This window comes from Melopsittacus undulatus, chromosome 5 (assembly GCF_012275295.1).
Source record: "Melopsittacus undulatus isolate bMelUnd1 chromosome 5, bMelUnd1.mat.Z, whole genome shotgun sequence".
In the NCBI taxonomy this organism is placed as follows: domain Eukaryota; kingdom Metazoa; phylum Chordata; class Aves; order Psittaciformes; family Psittaculidae; genus Melopsittacus; species Melopsittacus undulatus.
This window is the reverse complement of record NC_047531.1, coordinates 55,701-72,794: the sequence shown is the minus strand read 5'-3', so window position 1 is coordinate 72,794 and position 17,094 is coordinate 55,701. Positions and strand designations below refer to the sequence as shown.

Sequence of the window (17,094 nt, the reverse complement as noted above, 5' to 3'; positions counted from 1 at the left end):
ACTCGAGTTTTTCCCCCAGGAATCTATTGAACCTGTCCTATACCTGTTAGATGTCCTCAGTCCCCTGCAGGTTTTTGGGTTACATGTAAATATAATTTTAATGATCATAGAAACCTCCTCTCTCTCTCCCCCCCCCCCCCCCCCCCGCATTTTTAGTTCTTAGGAAAGTGAAGAGTGTAAGTGCAGCTGACATAGTGAAGAAATCACCAAGAAGCTGTAGCTACCAGCAGTGCTGCAGCAAGCTGCCACATACAATGTACAATTTGTTTTCTCTAGACTTTGTAGTCTTTTGAGGACACAGTAGTTCAGAACCCCTCCTGCATTCCCCATTATGTCCCAAGGCTTTCTCTTGCTCCCTTTGAACCCCTCTAGTCCAATTGCCATCCATGTGAGGTTACTTTAATTAGAAAGTATGATTTAGGCACAAGTGTGGCAAATATTGTAGGAACCGTAGCTTGGAGAAGTACCATAGGCCAGAGGGGTAGGGAATAGGCTGTACAAAGTGGACCACAGCAAACAGTATCCTTGTTCATTTGGCTTAAGTGAAATATATTATTATGTACTGTTCAGAACTCTGAGGTGTGCCCCTAGTAACTTAGCACCATAGCTGTGTCCCTCCCGTGTTCTCTCAGGTCCTTTCAGTTGCCATCCCTCTGGGTACCACAGACATTGCTTCTTGCAGGCATCCAGTGGGTGTGTATTCCTGTAGAGGTCTTCCTTGGCATTTCCTAGAGGAGATGTGTGTTACTGATGCTCAGAAAGATCCCACGCCAACGGCTGCCTTTTTCCCCCCATGTTTCCCCCCCACCCCGCGGTTTCTTCCCTGCATCCTTCCAGTCGTAGGGCCTGCCTCTTGGGCATCCTTCACCCCACTTTTGAGGGTAACTTTCTCTAACAGGCTGTGGCATCTGGCTGCTTTGCCTGGCTCTGCTGTGCAGCACCTATGCACGGCAGCACCACAGGGCTTCTTGTCCGACGGCATTTCCCGTTCCCTGGGCGCTGTCTGCGCCGCGCAGTGTCCCTCTGTGCGGCCGAGCCGTACTGCCCGGGGCTCGCCAGGGGATCCCCCCGGGTGCTGCTCAAGCTCTCCCTGCCCCTGCGCCACGCTCCGAGTGCGACTCGGCCCCGCAGCCGCGCCGAAGGCGGCCTCAGCCCCCACGGCCTCAGCCCCCGCGGCCTCAGCCCCCCACGGCCTCAGCCCCCCACGGCCTCAGCCCCCCACGGCCTCAGCCCCCCACGGCCTCAGCCCCCCACGGCCTCAGCCCCCCACGGCCTCAGCCCCCCACGGCCTCAGCCCCCGCGGCCTCAGCCCCCGCGGCCTCAGCCCCCCACGGCCTCAGCCCCCCACGGCCACGCTGCCGCTGCTCACCAGAAACCCCCAGCGGGGTCTCTCCCGGTGGGCTTATATCGCTCCACTTCCGCCTCTCCGTCCCGGAAGCGGCCTTTGTGCCCCGGGAGTGCTTCCGGGGCGGGGATGACGACTGCCGGAGCTGTGGCCGTAGGTGGATTACCAGCGCTGGCACTACCGAGCGGCAGCACCGAGCACCATCACCGGCATCGCCATGACCACGCTTCGGGCCTTCACGTGCGATGATCTCTTCTGCTTCAACAACATGTGAGCCCCGGCCTGCCCCGGCCCCGCCGATCCCGAGCTCCGCTTCCCTCGGCCGTGGCCTCCCTCCGGCTCCCCGGGGCTGGGGCCGGGGCAGGGCCGCGGTGACCGCTGTTCTCCTCCCGCAGCAACCTGGACCCGCTGACGGAGACCGTATCCTTCCCGCTGCCGGGGGGGCGCGGGGCGCAGCGCGGCCGGCCGCAGATTGCTCCTTAACCGAGCGCCCAGTACGGGATCCCGTTCTACCTGCAGTACCTGGCGCACTGGCCCGAGTACTTCATTGTCGCCGAGGCGCCCGGCGGGGAGTTAATGGGTTACAGTGAGTGTGGGGTCCGGCGCTGCCGGCTCGCTGTGCTGCATGGTGGGGGTTATAACGCAGAAGCTTTTCCTGCTGCTCGCTTTTTCCAACAGGAAAGAGGACTGTCACATATCATCTTCCTGCCTCGTACCTGTTTTAGGGTATTAGGTAGGACTCACAGCAGCAGGTTTGGTTTGGTGTTGCTAGCCTGCAAGGGGTCTTGGCTGTAGTCACAGGTTTTACACAGGTACAAGCATTTCTGTAATCATAGAATCACAGGGTCATACAATAGTCAGGGTTGGAAAGGACCTTAACATCATCCAGTTCCACCCCCCCTGCCATGGGCAGGGACACCTCACACTAAACTGTGTCACCCAAGGCTATGTCCAGCCTGGCCTTGAACACTGCCAGGGATGGAGCATTCACAACCTCCCTGGGCAACCCATTCCAGTACCTCAGCACCCTCACAGTAAAGAGCTTCCTCCTTATATCCAATCTAAACTTCCCCTTTTTAAGTTTGAACCCATCACCCCTTGTCCTATCACTACAGTCCCTAATGAACAGTCCCTCCCCAGCATCCCTGTAGGCCCCCTTCAGATACTGGAAGGCTGCTCTGAGGTCTCCACGCAGCCTTCTCCAGGCTGAACAACCCCAACTTTCTCAGTCTGTAATCCTCAGTCCCTGTGCTCAGCGCTGATCTCACACTGTCAGTCATAAGTAAAAATGCTGAGCTTGGGTTTGGCATTGTCCTGTAAGGGAAAGCTCTGGGACTGGGTGTCTATTGCTTATTTGCTGTAGAATATTTGTATTTTGCAGAAATCATTCCACGTGGAAACGCTGGTTTGTTTGTTCCTTCCCCCACCTCCGTCCTCCCTTGGGTAGCAGAATTAAAGGTCTTTCAGGAAAATAGGTTATTTAACGTAGTAAAGCTTAAAGCATTTGCTGTGCTGTACAGAAGGTTTCTCTCTACCTACCACATCAGTTGCTTATTGGCAGTGACTGATGTTTATAAGGGTACCATGTGTGAGTATTCATTAGTGAACTAACACTGATTTGGTTCTGTTTAGAAAGGAGAGGAAATACAGAGAAACACCCAGAACACCCCAACAGCCCCTTGTATTTTTTCTTTAAACGTTCTGTGTTTACAGGGCCCTGGTTCCTGTTACCAGGTTGGCAGAGCTTCCCAGGCTTTGCTTCTCCACGGTCACCAAAAGTCTCCAGCAGTTTCCAGGATGGTGACTTAGTTTTGGCTTTCCAGCCCTCCATTCCTCCATTATGTTACTTAGATCCTGGATTCTGCTCAGTTAAATACTTACAAGAATTCCTTAACATTTGCATTTGCAGTCATGCCTGGAACAGGGATTTTCAGAATATTTGTGGCAGTTTTTTCCTATTTTTTTACTCTATCAAGGAACAACTGTAACACTTGAGCAAAATGACATTTGTAGTGGTTGCTGAAGCACCAAGTGTTAACATAGACATCCCTGTATGAGCCTTTACCACAGTCATTGCAATACACTGAGGGGTGTTTTGCTAAAGGTGTAGAGAGTGTGGTGCATTGTTTTAAAGATGTTGCTGTGCTGATGCTGTCTGTGTTCACAGTAATGGGTAAAGCAGAAGGCTCTGTGGCTAGGGAAGAATGGCATGGACATGTTACTGCTCTCTCTGTTGCACCAGAATTCCGACGGCTGGGTTTGGCTGCTAAGCTGATGGAACTTCTGGAAGAGATTTCAGAGAAGTGAGTACTGTCCTTAAATTTATCTTTTAAAACTTAAAGATTTAATGTATCTTTTAAACTAATCCTTCTACAGACACCTGTTCATGGCTTAGGTATTGGATTTGCATGAAGCATGCCCAGAATTTTGTTTTAAGTAATGTTCTAACTGACTGAAACTCCCTGTAGCTAGAGAAGATTTAAAAATGTTGCTGTGTTCTGTAAGATTTCAGTGTTCTATGAAAGCTGACTTCGCAGCATGGGCAAGAATTAGCCTGAATTCCATCAGAGATACTGTGTAAAAGGCCCCTTTCTTCACAGACAATAGCTTCATGAAACATCAACTGCTTCATGTGGGGCCTCAAACACACTTGTTCAGTAATCATGGGCTCCATGTGATTCCCACATGCAGAGTCTTGGAAAAATTTTATAGGGCAAACAGTATCTTGCTTGCGTGTTTGTACCTCCTGAAGGTTTAATTTAGCATCGGATGGACCCATGGGGGAGTGTCCTCACTCGCACCGGTGCACAGCCCCATTGCAATCAGTAGGATCAGGAAGTAGTATCATGTTTGGAAAAGTTTGCCTTGTTAGGAGAAGGGTTGTCTCCTGTTGGGCAGCTGCCCAGTTGTGACTGTTTCCATCACTCCCCCTGCCATGCACTTGAGAGGAGGCAGTCCCTAAGTCAGTGCAGTGTAAAATGTGGATTAATTTTATTTTATTTTATTTTTTTATCATTTCTTATGGCTGTGAGGCCTGCGTGGGTGTTCACCTCGTCCTGTCCCTTCAGTTCATGATTCTGAACCTGCAGTGGCTGTAAAGGAATGGTCAATGACAAAAATAAAGTGAAATTTGTACTAGATTTGTCCCTTGGTGAAGGAGTGCATCTGTTATCACAGCGTGACAGATGTTGGATTTGTGTTCCACATCAATGGACCTGCTCTTGATCTGATTATAACTTATGGGTTGTTATTTAGAAACACATTCACTTGGTGCTGCTTACTGTGATTTTGGGTTTTTTTTCACAGAAAGGGTGGATTTTTCGTCGATCTCTTTGTGAGGGTATCAAACCAGGTTGCAGTAAATATGTATAAGCAGCTAGGCTACAGTGTGTACCGAACAGTACTTGAGTACTACTCTGCTAGCAGTGGAGAGCCAGATGAAGATGCTTATGGTAAGTACTTGCTTATGGTAAGTACTCAAGCTGAATGCAAAGATTCTCATGTTGAGGGTTCCTGGGTTTGTTTGTGTGATTTAATTATTTTTTTAAATTTGAAACAAGTTTGGTAGGTATTGGTGAATGGAATTTTGCATACGTCTTTAGTAGCTTCTCCTACTGAAGATTACATCAGTTACAAACCTTAATCTTGTAGTTTACAGTTCATGTAGCACCTGTGGCAACGTACAGAACAAGAATAAACTAAAAGTACAAAGACACTCATCCTGTTTATAAGATGAAAATAAAAATGCAGGTTCTAACCTAGTTTTTCTTTCTGAGGAATGCTCACACTCAGTGGCTGGGCTTTTTGCTGCTGTTACTGGCGGAAGGAATTGCAGTTTTCCTCATTTCTTCCCACAAAAGGGACTTGAAACTCTTTTTCTCAGATGTCCAACTACAAATTTCCAACTGTCAGTGGTCAACAGTGTGAGAGAACTAGGTGGCATTTTCAGTTTAAAAGGGAAGGAACATGGAATTTCAAGTATGTTAATGTTAATTCTATTAACAAAACTTAAGTACTAGCTTCCTCTTTCTAGACCTTCTTTCCTCTAAGATCCTCCCCAGTGGGTTACCTGGCCATGCTGTATATCACTGTGAAAAACAGGAGCTATGAACGGACATCTACCAGTGTTGCAGGCACCCTAATTTCTGTATTTAACTTTTCATCCATTTGCTTTCCATTCAGTTGAGTTTCATGCAGTGTTATATTCCAATTTGTAACATTGCTGCTGAGCAATGAAAACTGATCTTACTGCACTGCAGAATTCATTCACTATGGCTTTGTGCATTGGCTGTCTTACTAGAATAGGTTTGTTTGTTTGTTTGTTTTACTTTTTACTACAGATATGAGAAAAGCTCTTTCTAGAGATGCAGAGAAGAAATCAATTATACCTCTGCCTCATCCAGTGAGACCAGAAGATATTGAATAACTGTAAGCTGTGGTCCTTGGGCAACTGAAGAGTGTCAGGTTCCTTCTATATCCCTGGCCCCCAAGAACTGACAGATGAGAAATCTTAATCTCAGTGTTTTTCCTCATGAAATACCAAAAAGCAACATTGAGAAGCTTACTAGTGCAGCTCTGTTGGTAATGGCTGCATACTCCTGCACTTACCCCATTATTTTTCTTTTCAAATACTGGAAATTCAGAGAATATTAAAATGGAATTACCTCATGTGTGATGTTTTCTTGGTTTTCCTTCAACCCAGAAATAACTGAAGTCAGTAACGGTAAAAACTCTTAATATGCATTTATTCATGACCAATGAAAACAATGCAATATCCAAGAAGCACAGCAGAGGAAAGTAATGTATTAATACTGGCATAGAACATAAACCTGTTACACATGTAGAAAAGTCTTTCCCCTCTTCATGGCATAGGCCTGGGACTGAACTGAGGTTTACTACTGATTTGAAAAAGCCAGACAACCAAAGCAGTTGAAGCTTTCTTTCCACCTTGGATCAGATCAAGATGAGTTTTGTGTTCTGGGTACCCCCATACTTACCTTAACATGCTGTGCCCACTGAAGTAATCTGTGGTTAAGATTTATTGGGTTTTTCAACTCTTCTTGCTCAACTTCAAGGTCAGTGTAGGATTTCTGAGGAACCTGCATCTTCAGCATCTGCAAACAACCCTGTATCTAACACTCAAGATGGTTAATGGAGAAGCATGGATAAATGTGGGATTGGCAGAAATGAAATTCAGAGAACAGAGTATTAATTTGCCATACAAGATAGGATTATGACTAAGCAGTATCAAATCTTGTGCACATAATTAATTTACCTTACTCCTGTAAGCACGTTTGTCCCTCTGTTTTGTCATGGGTTTTACAGTCCTTTGTACCCTGCCAATAAACAAATGCAGGCTAAACCACTGTGGTGGGTAGTGGCATTCAACGTGGTAGATTATTTTCATTTGACCAGCCACACTGTGTAATAAATACTGGGGTTTGGTCCTGGTTTTCTTCCATCCTTATATCCAGCTTCCCGTCCCTTTTTAGCTCTCACATTCTCTCTGGTATCCAGTCTCTCTTGTTCCTCACTTGTTCCCAATCCCTACTCCATTCTCCATCACTGTTTTGCTGTCTCTTGGAGTTTTTTTCTTCTTAAGAAGTGCCCTGTGACTTTTCCTTCACTCTCCTATTCCTCTGTCTTGTGCCATGTCCAATTTTTGCAGCCAAGGAATTGACATCAGGAGTGACAGGTTGTTAGAAGCAGGTCTTTCATCTCATTGCTTCTCCGTCGCTTTGTTCCTATCTATATCTGTATTGCTCAATCCTTCTTCCCCATTCTCTGTGCTCCTTTCTGTGTCTGGGTTTTAATTTGCTGTCATCTCTTGCTCTTCCTCAGTTGCCACCTATTGCACTAAGCCAACACCTGCTATACCCACTGAACCACACGTGGTATCCAACCTAACACCTAACACCTGTAGTATCCAAAGTGCCACCTACCAGAACCAGTCTAACACCTATGCTACCTCAAGTGCCACCTGCTCTGCGCATCCTAACACCTATTGTTCCCAAAGCACCACCTGTACTACCTGACCTAACACCAATGGCTCCCAAAGTGCCACCAGCAGCATCCAACCTGACTCCTATGATACCCAAAGTGACACTGACACTACTCAACCTAACACCTTCCTTATACAAGCTAACACCTACGCCTGCCAAACTGCCACCTACTCTTCCTCAGTTGCCATCTAAACGACCCAGCCTGACACCTGTGATACCCAGCTTGACACCTGCACTTCCCAACCTGCCTCTGGCTGTGCCCCTTAACTCCTGTCTGTATCCCTGCCAATAGGACAACCTGCAAATACCCTACGCTGTGTCCCCAGTGTGTCCTTACCTGCACGGGGCCTCTCCTTGGGCCTGCGTTCCAACGATGTCCCGTCCGTCTCTTCACCGTCCGCTGCTCATCCCTAAACACCCAAGGTGACCACCACCCACCAGTGCCAAGCAGTGCCCTCCTGCACGGGCCAGTGCAGGGCTCCTCTCATCCTCTGATGTATCCTCACTGCTCAGAGCTCGTGCCATTTGGCACCTTGCTGGGTTGGTTACAATTATTAAATGCTAGACTCTTGTGTGCTTTCACAGCAAAGAACTTCATGTGAGATCCTAGGGCTCTGTAGCCCCACTTGGTATAAATAGGGGGAGAATGGGTTAAGCATTAGTAATCAGGATGCTTACAGCCAGCTCCCAAGCACTGCGGTGAATGTGAATATGTCTCTCGAATGTTCCTAATGTAATAAAAGTATGGGACTGGGAAGGAATGAAGGGTTTTGGATGTAGGAACAGTTTTTCTTCCATGTGAGCCTTCTGTTGCTCTAGGGTAAGGGATAGAACAAACCATGCTGAATCATGACTCGCATCTTACTTTGTATTATAACAGCCCATCAAAGCTGAGACTGGTGTAAAAGCTTGTGATGAGAATCCACCTGAGGTGACAAGACATGTAAATCACTGACTGCACTGTGAGCAAGTGACCTGTTATTCACAGGGTAGGTCACACCCTGGTAGGTGTTTAGATGTGACATGGTTGAGGTATCAGATGTGTTTTATTGCTTTGTGTCTTTGTGTGGCCAGAGCCTGTCTGAGGTAGAGCACAACAGCTCTGACAGCAGGCCTGAGCTTTTCAAAGGCAGGATGGGAAGAGGATGCCCTGTGCTTTCCTGTGCTGACTGCGACACAGTTTTAGACTGAGGTTAGGAGTAAAAAAGTGGGACTTAATACCATCCTCAGTGAAAGTCTCACTGCATAACTGAATCCTACAGCAAACAAAGGGAAAGGTGTTTAGTTCAGACATTTTACTGCAGTTCCAGCTCAGGCATGTTGTGTTTTCAGGCTGTCAGTACAGTGCAGCTGATGCAAGGTAAATGGTGTATTCAGCCTGCCCTGAAAAGAGCTGATATTTGGGAATAACTCATCCATTTGGTATTTGTTTTTACAGATTGGTTACCTGCAGAAATACCAACTGCTCCCAGGTATTTAATGGTTAATGCTGTTTCTGTGCTCAGGCACAATGGCAAATGGGTTCAGCCTTGATCTGATCCTTCAGAAGTGCTTGATCTTTCAGAGCTGGGCTCTTGGGACTTACCGGACTTAAATCTTTTGGAGCTGCTTATGTATTTGCTCTTCCGGGCTCAGGGAGTGTGGCAACCGCTGGAGATTGAGTGTTCTCCTGTTGTGTGGAAGAGCACCTGCTTGTGACTAACAGCCCACACCAAGCAGGATGGGCAGATGGGATCAAGTAGAACAGTGTAAAAATACTAAGTGTGTATTCAGGTGGAACTTGCTGTGAAATCTTTAGGTTTGGAAATCCTGTACTGCGTTTTTATTACTATGACATCCTAGCTGTATCCTATTGAAACAAGGGGGACACAAAATGGAATATATAAACCTTTAGAATTAGTTTTAAGCAATATTAAGATCGATGGCTTTGTAATAGTAGCAGTAGAAAATTACTGAGGTGCATAATACATAGAAAAAATAGAGTACAGCTAGAGAACATACTGGCACAAGATAAATCATTATAGTTGATGTGGTCTTAAGAAAAACAGTCCAGAAAAACAGGATGCAGGGATAAGGAGTATCTGGGAACAGCAGGTGTCCAGGATGGGCTACGGGTAAACTAACTGATAAGTAGGAGGATAGGGGGATTATTATGTCTCTGGTGCTAACAAACCAATTAAACTGGTACAAGCATCTACTGCGCATGCTTCAAAGGCTGCCAGAAGTGATGAAGATTGTTGGAAGAAGTAAACGACCCTCAGAGACCATCACCACAATTCTGTACACATGCAGGGAGCTTTCTGGAAAGTGATGTAATCCATACGTAGCCTCATGAATATGTATGCCCAGGGACTGTATAAGGATGGCCTGTAGAGCAATAGGGAGACACACGTTAGGAGGAGCTATCCCCCGTGTCTCCTGGTGCTGCAATAAAGAACACCTGCTTGTCAGCTTGGAAACTTTGTTGGCAAGTTTGTTCCTGGAGTTTTCTCCGAATCACTTCTCAAGATCAGAAGGGTAAATGGTTGGAAGAGGCAGTAATAGTGGGAGATTTTAGGTACCTCATGTAGGTAGACCCCAAAGCTTGACTGGGGTGAGATACAGAGAGAATTTGAATGCAGTGGTAGTCATTGCCTAGAACCAGGTAGTGGGAGACAAGAGAAAACTTGATCTATTTTTCCTTTCTGCTTGGGACAAGGTTAGCTGGAGCACTACGCTGGCTGTCACAAAGGGACAAGGTTAGCTGGAGCACTACGCTGGCTGTCACAAAGGGACAAGGTTAGCTGGAGCACTACGCTGGCTGTCACAAAGGGACAAGGTTAGCTGGAGCACTACGCTGGCTGTCACAAAGGGACAAGGTTAGCTGGAGCACTACACTGGCTGTCACAAAGGGACAAGGTTAGCTGGAGCACTACGCTGGCTGTCACAGTATGATCGGGTTTCACGTGTGGTTGGAGAGAAAAGGCCAAATAAATTCTCTGTTTTCAGGAAGGGATCCATTAAAAACAATCAAGTGGTTAGTTTAAAAACCCCCAGTAACTGAGAAAGAACCAGAGCAATATGCTGCAATGCCTCAGTACAGCCTGGAGGCTTTGCAGCCTGGGTGAAGCATGCCGCACTGCAAGCACAAGTGTATCACCCCTGTAGTGGCTCCATGCAAGAGCTGAGGAGGTGTTTTGGCATGGGATTTTGGCCCTTTAAGTAGAAAGCTTATGCAAACAAGGAGACTGGAAGAGCCTGTGAAATATTGGAGAGCCACGTAATGAAAAGGGCAAAACTAGAACCAAGCAATACTTTCAAAAGGTGCTCAAACTGATGGGTCTTAGTTACCTAAATGTACTGCAGGTGGGATGTCAGGAAGAGAATTGGGAGGAATTGTCCTTGACAATGAGGAAAATGGCAGACACACAATGATGTTTGCATCAGGCTTTGCTGCTGCAGACACTGGGCAGATTCCCACCCCAACATGTTCATTGCAAAGAGCAAGCACGCTGTGCTCAGACACAAACTGGGGGGAGTTACCTGGGGGGTCCTTCATTCACACTGCATCTTCATTGGTAGGGAAATGCGCAAAGACGGAAATACCCGTTTATAAACCATCCAAGGAATTAATTCCCTGATTATTTCCTCTGCTCTAAAACTGCAGTTAGTTTTGAAATGAGACTGTTCACTGTAGCTTTGAGATGCTGAAAGATCTGGAGACTGAAAGTCTCTCTCCATGAAATGAGTGAGGTCTGCAGCAGCAGCAGGGTATCCAGGATCAATTTACAGTAAATACATGGGAAACATTAGACTGTTTTAGGCAAGTAAGATAGCAGGAAAATGCCAGGACAACGATATACATCAGAGTCCTGAAAGAACTCTGAGGTTAAACCAGAAAGCTGCAGGCAAATGGTGTTCGACTTCCCGTTGCTGATAGGGTGCAGGAGGCCTGGGCAGTTGGCAGTGTAACTCTTTGACACAGAGGTCTCTAAGGAGAGCCTGGGAACAAGAAGCTGTTGGACATCTTGCTGAGATAAAACATTAGTGGTAAAGATGATGGACCCCTGCACATGGAGATGAAACAGTCTGGTTGGCAAGAGCCACAGTGGCTTCTGGGAAAAGAAGAAATCATCTTGCTTGGCTGCAGCTCTACCATGTCTCTGCAGGCAGGTGGATAAAGGGGATGTAGAGAACATAATAGATGTTGTGGTGCCCCACACCAAACAGTGAGGAAATAGTATTACTGCAGGAAGAGGAAAGCTGCTTTAAGGCTTGGAAGCTGGTTAATGGGCAGAAAGCAAAGGGTAGGGTTTACTGGCTACTACTGCAGTAAAGATGGACCAGCTTTGGGGGGCCCAGGAGGAGATGCATTCACTGTTTTAATTGACCAATGCATTCAATATTTGTATTGATATCCCGGTGGAGGGAATGCGCAACAACCTTCCAGTGTGTTCTTGTAAGAAGCTCTTTCAGCTGCTCACTGCAGAACTGATGGCAAAACAAACTAGGCAGAATCTCCCCAGACTGACTGGGTGGACAAGGTATTAGCAGGTGAGTTTTGGGTAAAGATGGGTCAGTGCGTCTGGGGCAGAAATAACATAAAAGTGTGTTTGTGATGTTGAACTTAAAATTGGCATTTACAGCTTGAAGGAGATGGGGAGTCTTTATCAATAGCTGTCCGAAAGCATTGCCAATGTGTGAGTGAAAAAAGCATTCATTATTCGCTTTCTTAGTGTGTAAAGCCTGCTATGCAATCCACTGTTATAATACTTTACTTTCTAGGCTGACTGGCCAGCAGAGCTCTGTCATCCTGTGTTTTCTCAGCACATTTCTGTCTATGGGCATATAACTCATGAAGTGTAACCATGCCAAGTGCAAGGTCCTACACCTGGATCGGAGCAATCCCAGGCACAGCTACAGGTTGGGCAGAGAAGAGATTCAGAGCAGCCCTGCAGAGAAGGACTTGGGGGTGTTGGTCAATGAGAAAATGAACATGAGCCAGCTGCAGTGTGTGATTACAGCCCAGAAAGCAACCGTATCCTGGGCTGCATCAAAAGGAGTGTGACCAGCAGGTCAAAGGAGGTGATCCTGCCCCTCTACTCTGCTCTCGTGAGACCTCACCTGGAGCATTGTGTGCAGTTCTGGTGTCCTCAACATAAAAAGGACATGGAACTGTTGGAACAAGTCCAGAGGAGGCCACGAGGATGATCAGGGACTGGAGCAGCTCCTGTATGGAGACAGGCTGAGAAAGTTGGGGCTGTTCAGCCTGGAGAAGAGAAGGCTGCATGGAGACCTCATAGCAGCCTTCTAGTATCTGAAGGGGGCTACAGGGATGCTGGTGAGGGACTGTTCATTAGGGACTGTAGTGATAGGACAAGGGGTACAGGTTAAAACTTAAACAGCAGAGATTTAGACTGGATATAAGGAAGAAATTCTTTCCTGTGAGGGTGCTGAGGCACTGGAATGGGTTGCCCAGGGAGGTTGTGAATGCTCCATCCCTGGCAGTGTTCAAGGCCAGGTTGGATGAAGCCTTATGTGATAGGGTTTAGTGTGAGGTGTCCCTGCCCATGGCAGGGGGGTTGGAACTGGATGATCTTAAGGTCCTTTCCAACCCAAACTATTCTATAACTCTGTGATTCAGATTCATGAAACGCCTCTGCTGAAAGTATTTCCTCCTAAGCAACATTCCCAAATAATCTTTGCAAACCAAGGCTAGGCTAGTGTAGGCTAGTCTAACCCAGGCTAACCCAGGCTATGCCAACCCAGTCTAGGCTAGGCCAGGCTAGGCTAAACCAGGCTAACCCAGGGTAACCCAGGCTAGGTTAACCCAGGCTAGGCTAGGCTGGGCTAATCCAGTCTAGATTAGGTTAGTCTAAACCAGGCTAGGCTAGCCTAGGTTAACTCAGGCTAACCCAAGCTAAACAAAGCTAGGCTAGGCTAGGCTAATCCAGGTTAACAAAGGCTAGGCAAGGCTAGGCTAGGCTAGGATATAGTAACCCAGGCAAGGCTAGGCTAACCCAACCCAGGCTAGGCTAGGCTAGAATAACCCTGGGTACCCTAGGCTAGGCTGACCCAGGCTAAGCAAGACTAGGCTAGGCTACGCTAAACTACTCCAGGTTAACCAAGGCTAACAGGTTAGGCACAGGCTAGGCTAGGCTAGACTAACCCAGGTTAACCAAGGCTAGGCTAACCCAGGCTAGAATAACCCCGGGTACCTTAGGCTAGGCTAACCCATGCTAAACAAGGCTAGGTTAGGTCAGGCTAATCCAGGTTAACCCAGGCTAGACTAGGCTAATCTAGGTTAAACTATGATAGGCTACGATAGGGTAGGTTAACCCAGTGTAATCCAGGCTAGGCTAACCCAGGCTAACTGAGGATAGGCTAATCCAGGTTAACCAAGGCTAACTGGAGATAATTAAGTTAAACAGGGTAGGGTAATCTCACTCGGTTTAATCTCACCCCAGCTAATCTCACCCTGGATGGAGGCTTCCCCAGGCTAGGTTACCCAGGCTAGGCTAAACCACCTGGCCATGGTAAACTAACCCAGGCTATGCTAGTCTAGGCCAGGCTAACCCAGGGTAACCCAGGATAGGATGGGCTAGGCTAGGCTCACCCAGACTAAACAAGGCTACGCTAACCCAGGCTAGGCTGGGCTAGGTTGTGCTGGGCCAGGCCAGGCAAGGCAAAACCTGTAAGAGGTCAGTGGTGAATTTTTAAGTCCTGTTGATAAAATCCTAAACCAACTACTACGGCTTTAATAAGCAGAGTCATAAATACTGCTGGTTTACAAATTATGCATTCAATTTCAACAGCTCTGCCTCAAAGATGTCTGACAAAACAAAGCTTTTTGCTCTATGACCAAGCAAATTGGCATACAAACACTGATCCCCCGATGTTTGCATCCGTGGATACTATTATATTGTGTGAGTGATTGGAGTATTTGTCATGGGGAGAAAGGAAACTGTAATGGAACTAAAAGGGGGAAAACATTCATTATTGATGGTTACTACTGAGCCTTTAAGGGGGGGGATAGCAGCATTACCCAGCCTAACAGGCAGGAGGCAACTGAAACAGTTCACTCCTTTCTTTTTCCATTGGAGCAGTTCCCTGGGTTCAGGGATGCTCTTTCAATCCTCCCCTACACACGGCTCTCTCTTTGCAGTTCTCTTTACTACACCTGCAGCAAAGCCATCACTTTGCAGGACCTACAGACTTTGCATTGAGGGGCTGATTTACATCCATGTGATGCTGTGGTTTCAGCACAGCTGTACGACTGCAGGGAAGGAGCATAAACCCTTAACATTGTGTGTTCCCAATGCACAAGTGCAAAACCAAAAAGGGAGGTTGCAAGAACTTCTTCCTAGCACTCTGGAAGGAAGGAAGACATGGTCACAAAATGACCCAACCCACAGCTGGCAACAGAAAGCATGAGAGTCCCCATGTTATCTATGAAACCTGAAAGCCTTCTTGACCTCCTCCTTGGGAACACCCATTCCAAGCTCTTTCCAAAGGGATGAAATCCATGCTGCTGTGCATACAGACGGTGAGTGGGGCAGGTCATGCACAGTGAAATTAAGAGGGAAGCTGCTCAAACCTCCCAGACACTCTGTGACGCTATGGAGACATCACCCTTTTCTTGTCCATCTGCACAGAAAAGGTGTCTCCTGAGTGGTGATGTACTGATGCTCAGCAGGGCACTGATGCTAATTCTGGGGGGTTCCATCATAGAGAGGATGAAGAGCAGCAGGGAAGCATCCTATTTACCTTCTCCTCCACATATAGGATCATGTCTCAAAGCCTATTGTTTTCTTTTTTCAGCTATGGGGAAGGAGGCAGGACATCATCTGCTTGTTCCCACCTGTATAAAGTCTCCCTTTCTGAAGCTCCCCTCAAACTGTTTAATCGGAGGAAGTCACAAAAGAGGCATCCTTTTGGGTGCCTGCAGTGAGTGCATGCATGGTTTTATTCATTATGGTCATAAAGATTTGCTAACTCATCTCTGTTTGGGATGCAGAGTACTGAAAACATAAGCTAGATGCACCCTGTATGAAATGTCTATTCAGATCTGAATGGAAAGTGAACAGCTTACCTCCTTGTAGGGTGAAATTAATGTGAAATAAACAGTACAGGGGCTATTAGGAACTGCCCATTCAGAATGGTGTGTGCCTTCCTGAGGGTTGTGTTTATGTACCCACTCTTCCAAAGTCTCCCAGAACTGACCAGAATCATAAAGTCTCCAAGAGGATTTACTGAATCACACACAAATGAAGTGGTTGTGTGGTTGTGTCTTCTCATGCACAGAACATTCATTTGATAGAATGTTTCTGGGGCCAGGTGAGGAAGAAGACCAATCAGCTAACAGATGGAACAAAACCCCATCACAACACTGCAATCACACCTCACTCTGTGTTAATGTGCCCTGAGAATAGAACTCATTAAGGCACTGAGGGCATTAGTAAGCTTTAATGACCCTAAACAGCCTCACCTGTGCATCAAACCACACCCAGGATTTAAACCCAGCTCTGGGCCTCAGTTGCTCTTTGGGCTCTGTAGAAAGAATGCTGCTCTTCAGCTCTGTCCCTGCTTGTGAAGATTCTGGAGCAAATTGTGTCTGTTTTCCAAGTGCCATGAAGTGCTGCCCCAGAAGTACCACTGCAAGGCAAAGTATGTGGGGCTGGTGTGCCCTTTCTCTGCTGTATGTGTGGACTCGGAAATGACTTTTAATTGCAATGTTTCATATCAAGCTTGTGGGGGAGTCCTGCTGAGGCTGATACAACTCCCAGTTTGACTGTGAGTTAACTGGCTAATTGGAGAGACATGGGAAGATGTACATCGAAAGAGAGTAAGAGGCTTCTGAAACAGGAGGTGGAGAAAGAGAACTCCATTCAAAATCCATTACCAGGAGCTTCAGCCAGCCTCAAGCAGTCATCTGTAATGCAGCTAAAGCAAGGTAAGTGTTGAGCCTTATTGCTTTTACTGATAAGACTACTGTTTAAAGCAGTATGCTGAACATGTTTTTATGTATATTTACAACCATAACTTCTATTGATGTGTCTCAAATGCATTTGGAAGCTAGTTTGTGTGTTTGTGTGCTCTAGTGCTCCTCAGGGTTGCTACAACTATCAGGTGCTAAAAGCCCTTCAGAATAAGACTAAGCAGGAGCTGCAAGGATATTAAAAGCAAACATTCAGATACTAATGAAAGGAAGCTGTGGTAGAAAAATGTTTGAGAGGAAAATTTAACACTGATGTCTTCTGAGGTGTATGGATAGCTTTAAGTTTTGGTTACTGTAAAATGAAATACATAAATCTCTGTGCATCAACCTTTCTATAAGGAGTGTAATTAGATCCTTGCCTAGTTAACTGCAGTACTTGTGTGCCAAAGCTTTGTTGTGAAACTGGGAGAAGGTTCTTCCTGTGTGTCAGGCAGTGGCCTTTAACATGGAACTTGCCATTTTAGTATGGAAATTGGAGGCAGCAATCTTAAATTTGCTTTCAGGTGACATTTATGAGCTAAACTCAATCATTTATTTGTGGTAAGCTGACACTGAGAGAACTTGTCTTTAGGCTGGAGTGGATACTTGGGAAACTTTTTCCATTAGAATACCTCTATTTATAGGATGGGTTTACATGGGGAACCTGGCCAATTGCTTCAGAAGTACAAATCGCTGGAATTTTGGTCCTTTTGTGCATATCTTATCACTTCAACATCAGATCTACAAGATATTGACTATAATAGGGGACCTGGTTATTTATAAATGTATAG

At 46.5% G+C, this 17,094-nt stretch overlaps 1 protein-coding gene and 1 long non-coding RNA gene across 2 annotated transcripts; one reads left to right on the top strand and one right to left on the bottom strand.

The window, feature by feature from the left end:
- Positions 1 to 522: 522 nt before the first annotated feature.
- Positions 523 to 1,652, bottom strand: LOC117436217 (uncharacterized). Its single transcript, XR_004549643.1, has 2 exons — positions 1,370 to 1,652; positions 523 to 728 (listed from the first exon to the last, which is right to left on the bottom strand). It is a non-coding gene; the product is annotated as an uncharacterized lncRNA (long non-coding RNA).
- NAA20 (N-alpha-acetyltransferase 20, NatB catalytic subunit) lies at positions 1,455 to 6,013 on the top strand. Its single transcript, XM_005141308.4, has 6 exons — positions 1,455 to 1,615; positions 1,741 to 1,765; positions 1,841 to 1,931; positions 3,513 to 3,648; positions 4,652 to 4,797; positions 5,686 to 6,013. The coding sequence occupies exons 1-6, from the start codon at positions 1,563 to 1,565 to the stop codon at positions 5,769 to 5,771; spliced, it is 537 nt and encodes a 178-aa protein (XP_005141365.1). The 5' UTR covers positions 1,455 to 1,562; the 3' UTR covers positions 5,772 to 6,013.
- Positions 6,014 to 17,094: the final 11,081 nt, after the last annotated feature.

Bases quoted from the DNA above. Each gene is read 5' to 3' on its own strand.
- NAA20 (XM_005141308.4), top strand. From the start codon at position 1,563: ATGACCACGCTTCGGGCCTTCACGTGCGATGATCTCTTCTGCTTCAAC. The intron at 1,616-1,740 runs GTGAGCCCCGGC...CTCCTCCCGCAG, and splicing joins CTCTTCTGCTTCAACAACAT to CAACCTGGACCCGCTGACGG. The intron at 1,932-3,512 runs GTGAGTGTGGGG...CTGTGTTCACAG, and splicing joins CGGGGAGTTAATGGGTTACA to TAATGGGTAAAGCAGAAGGC.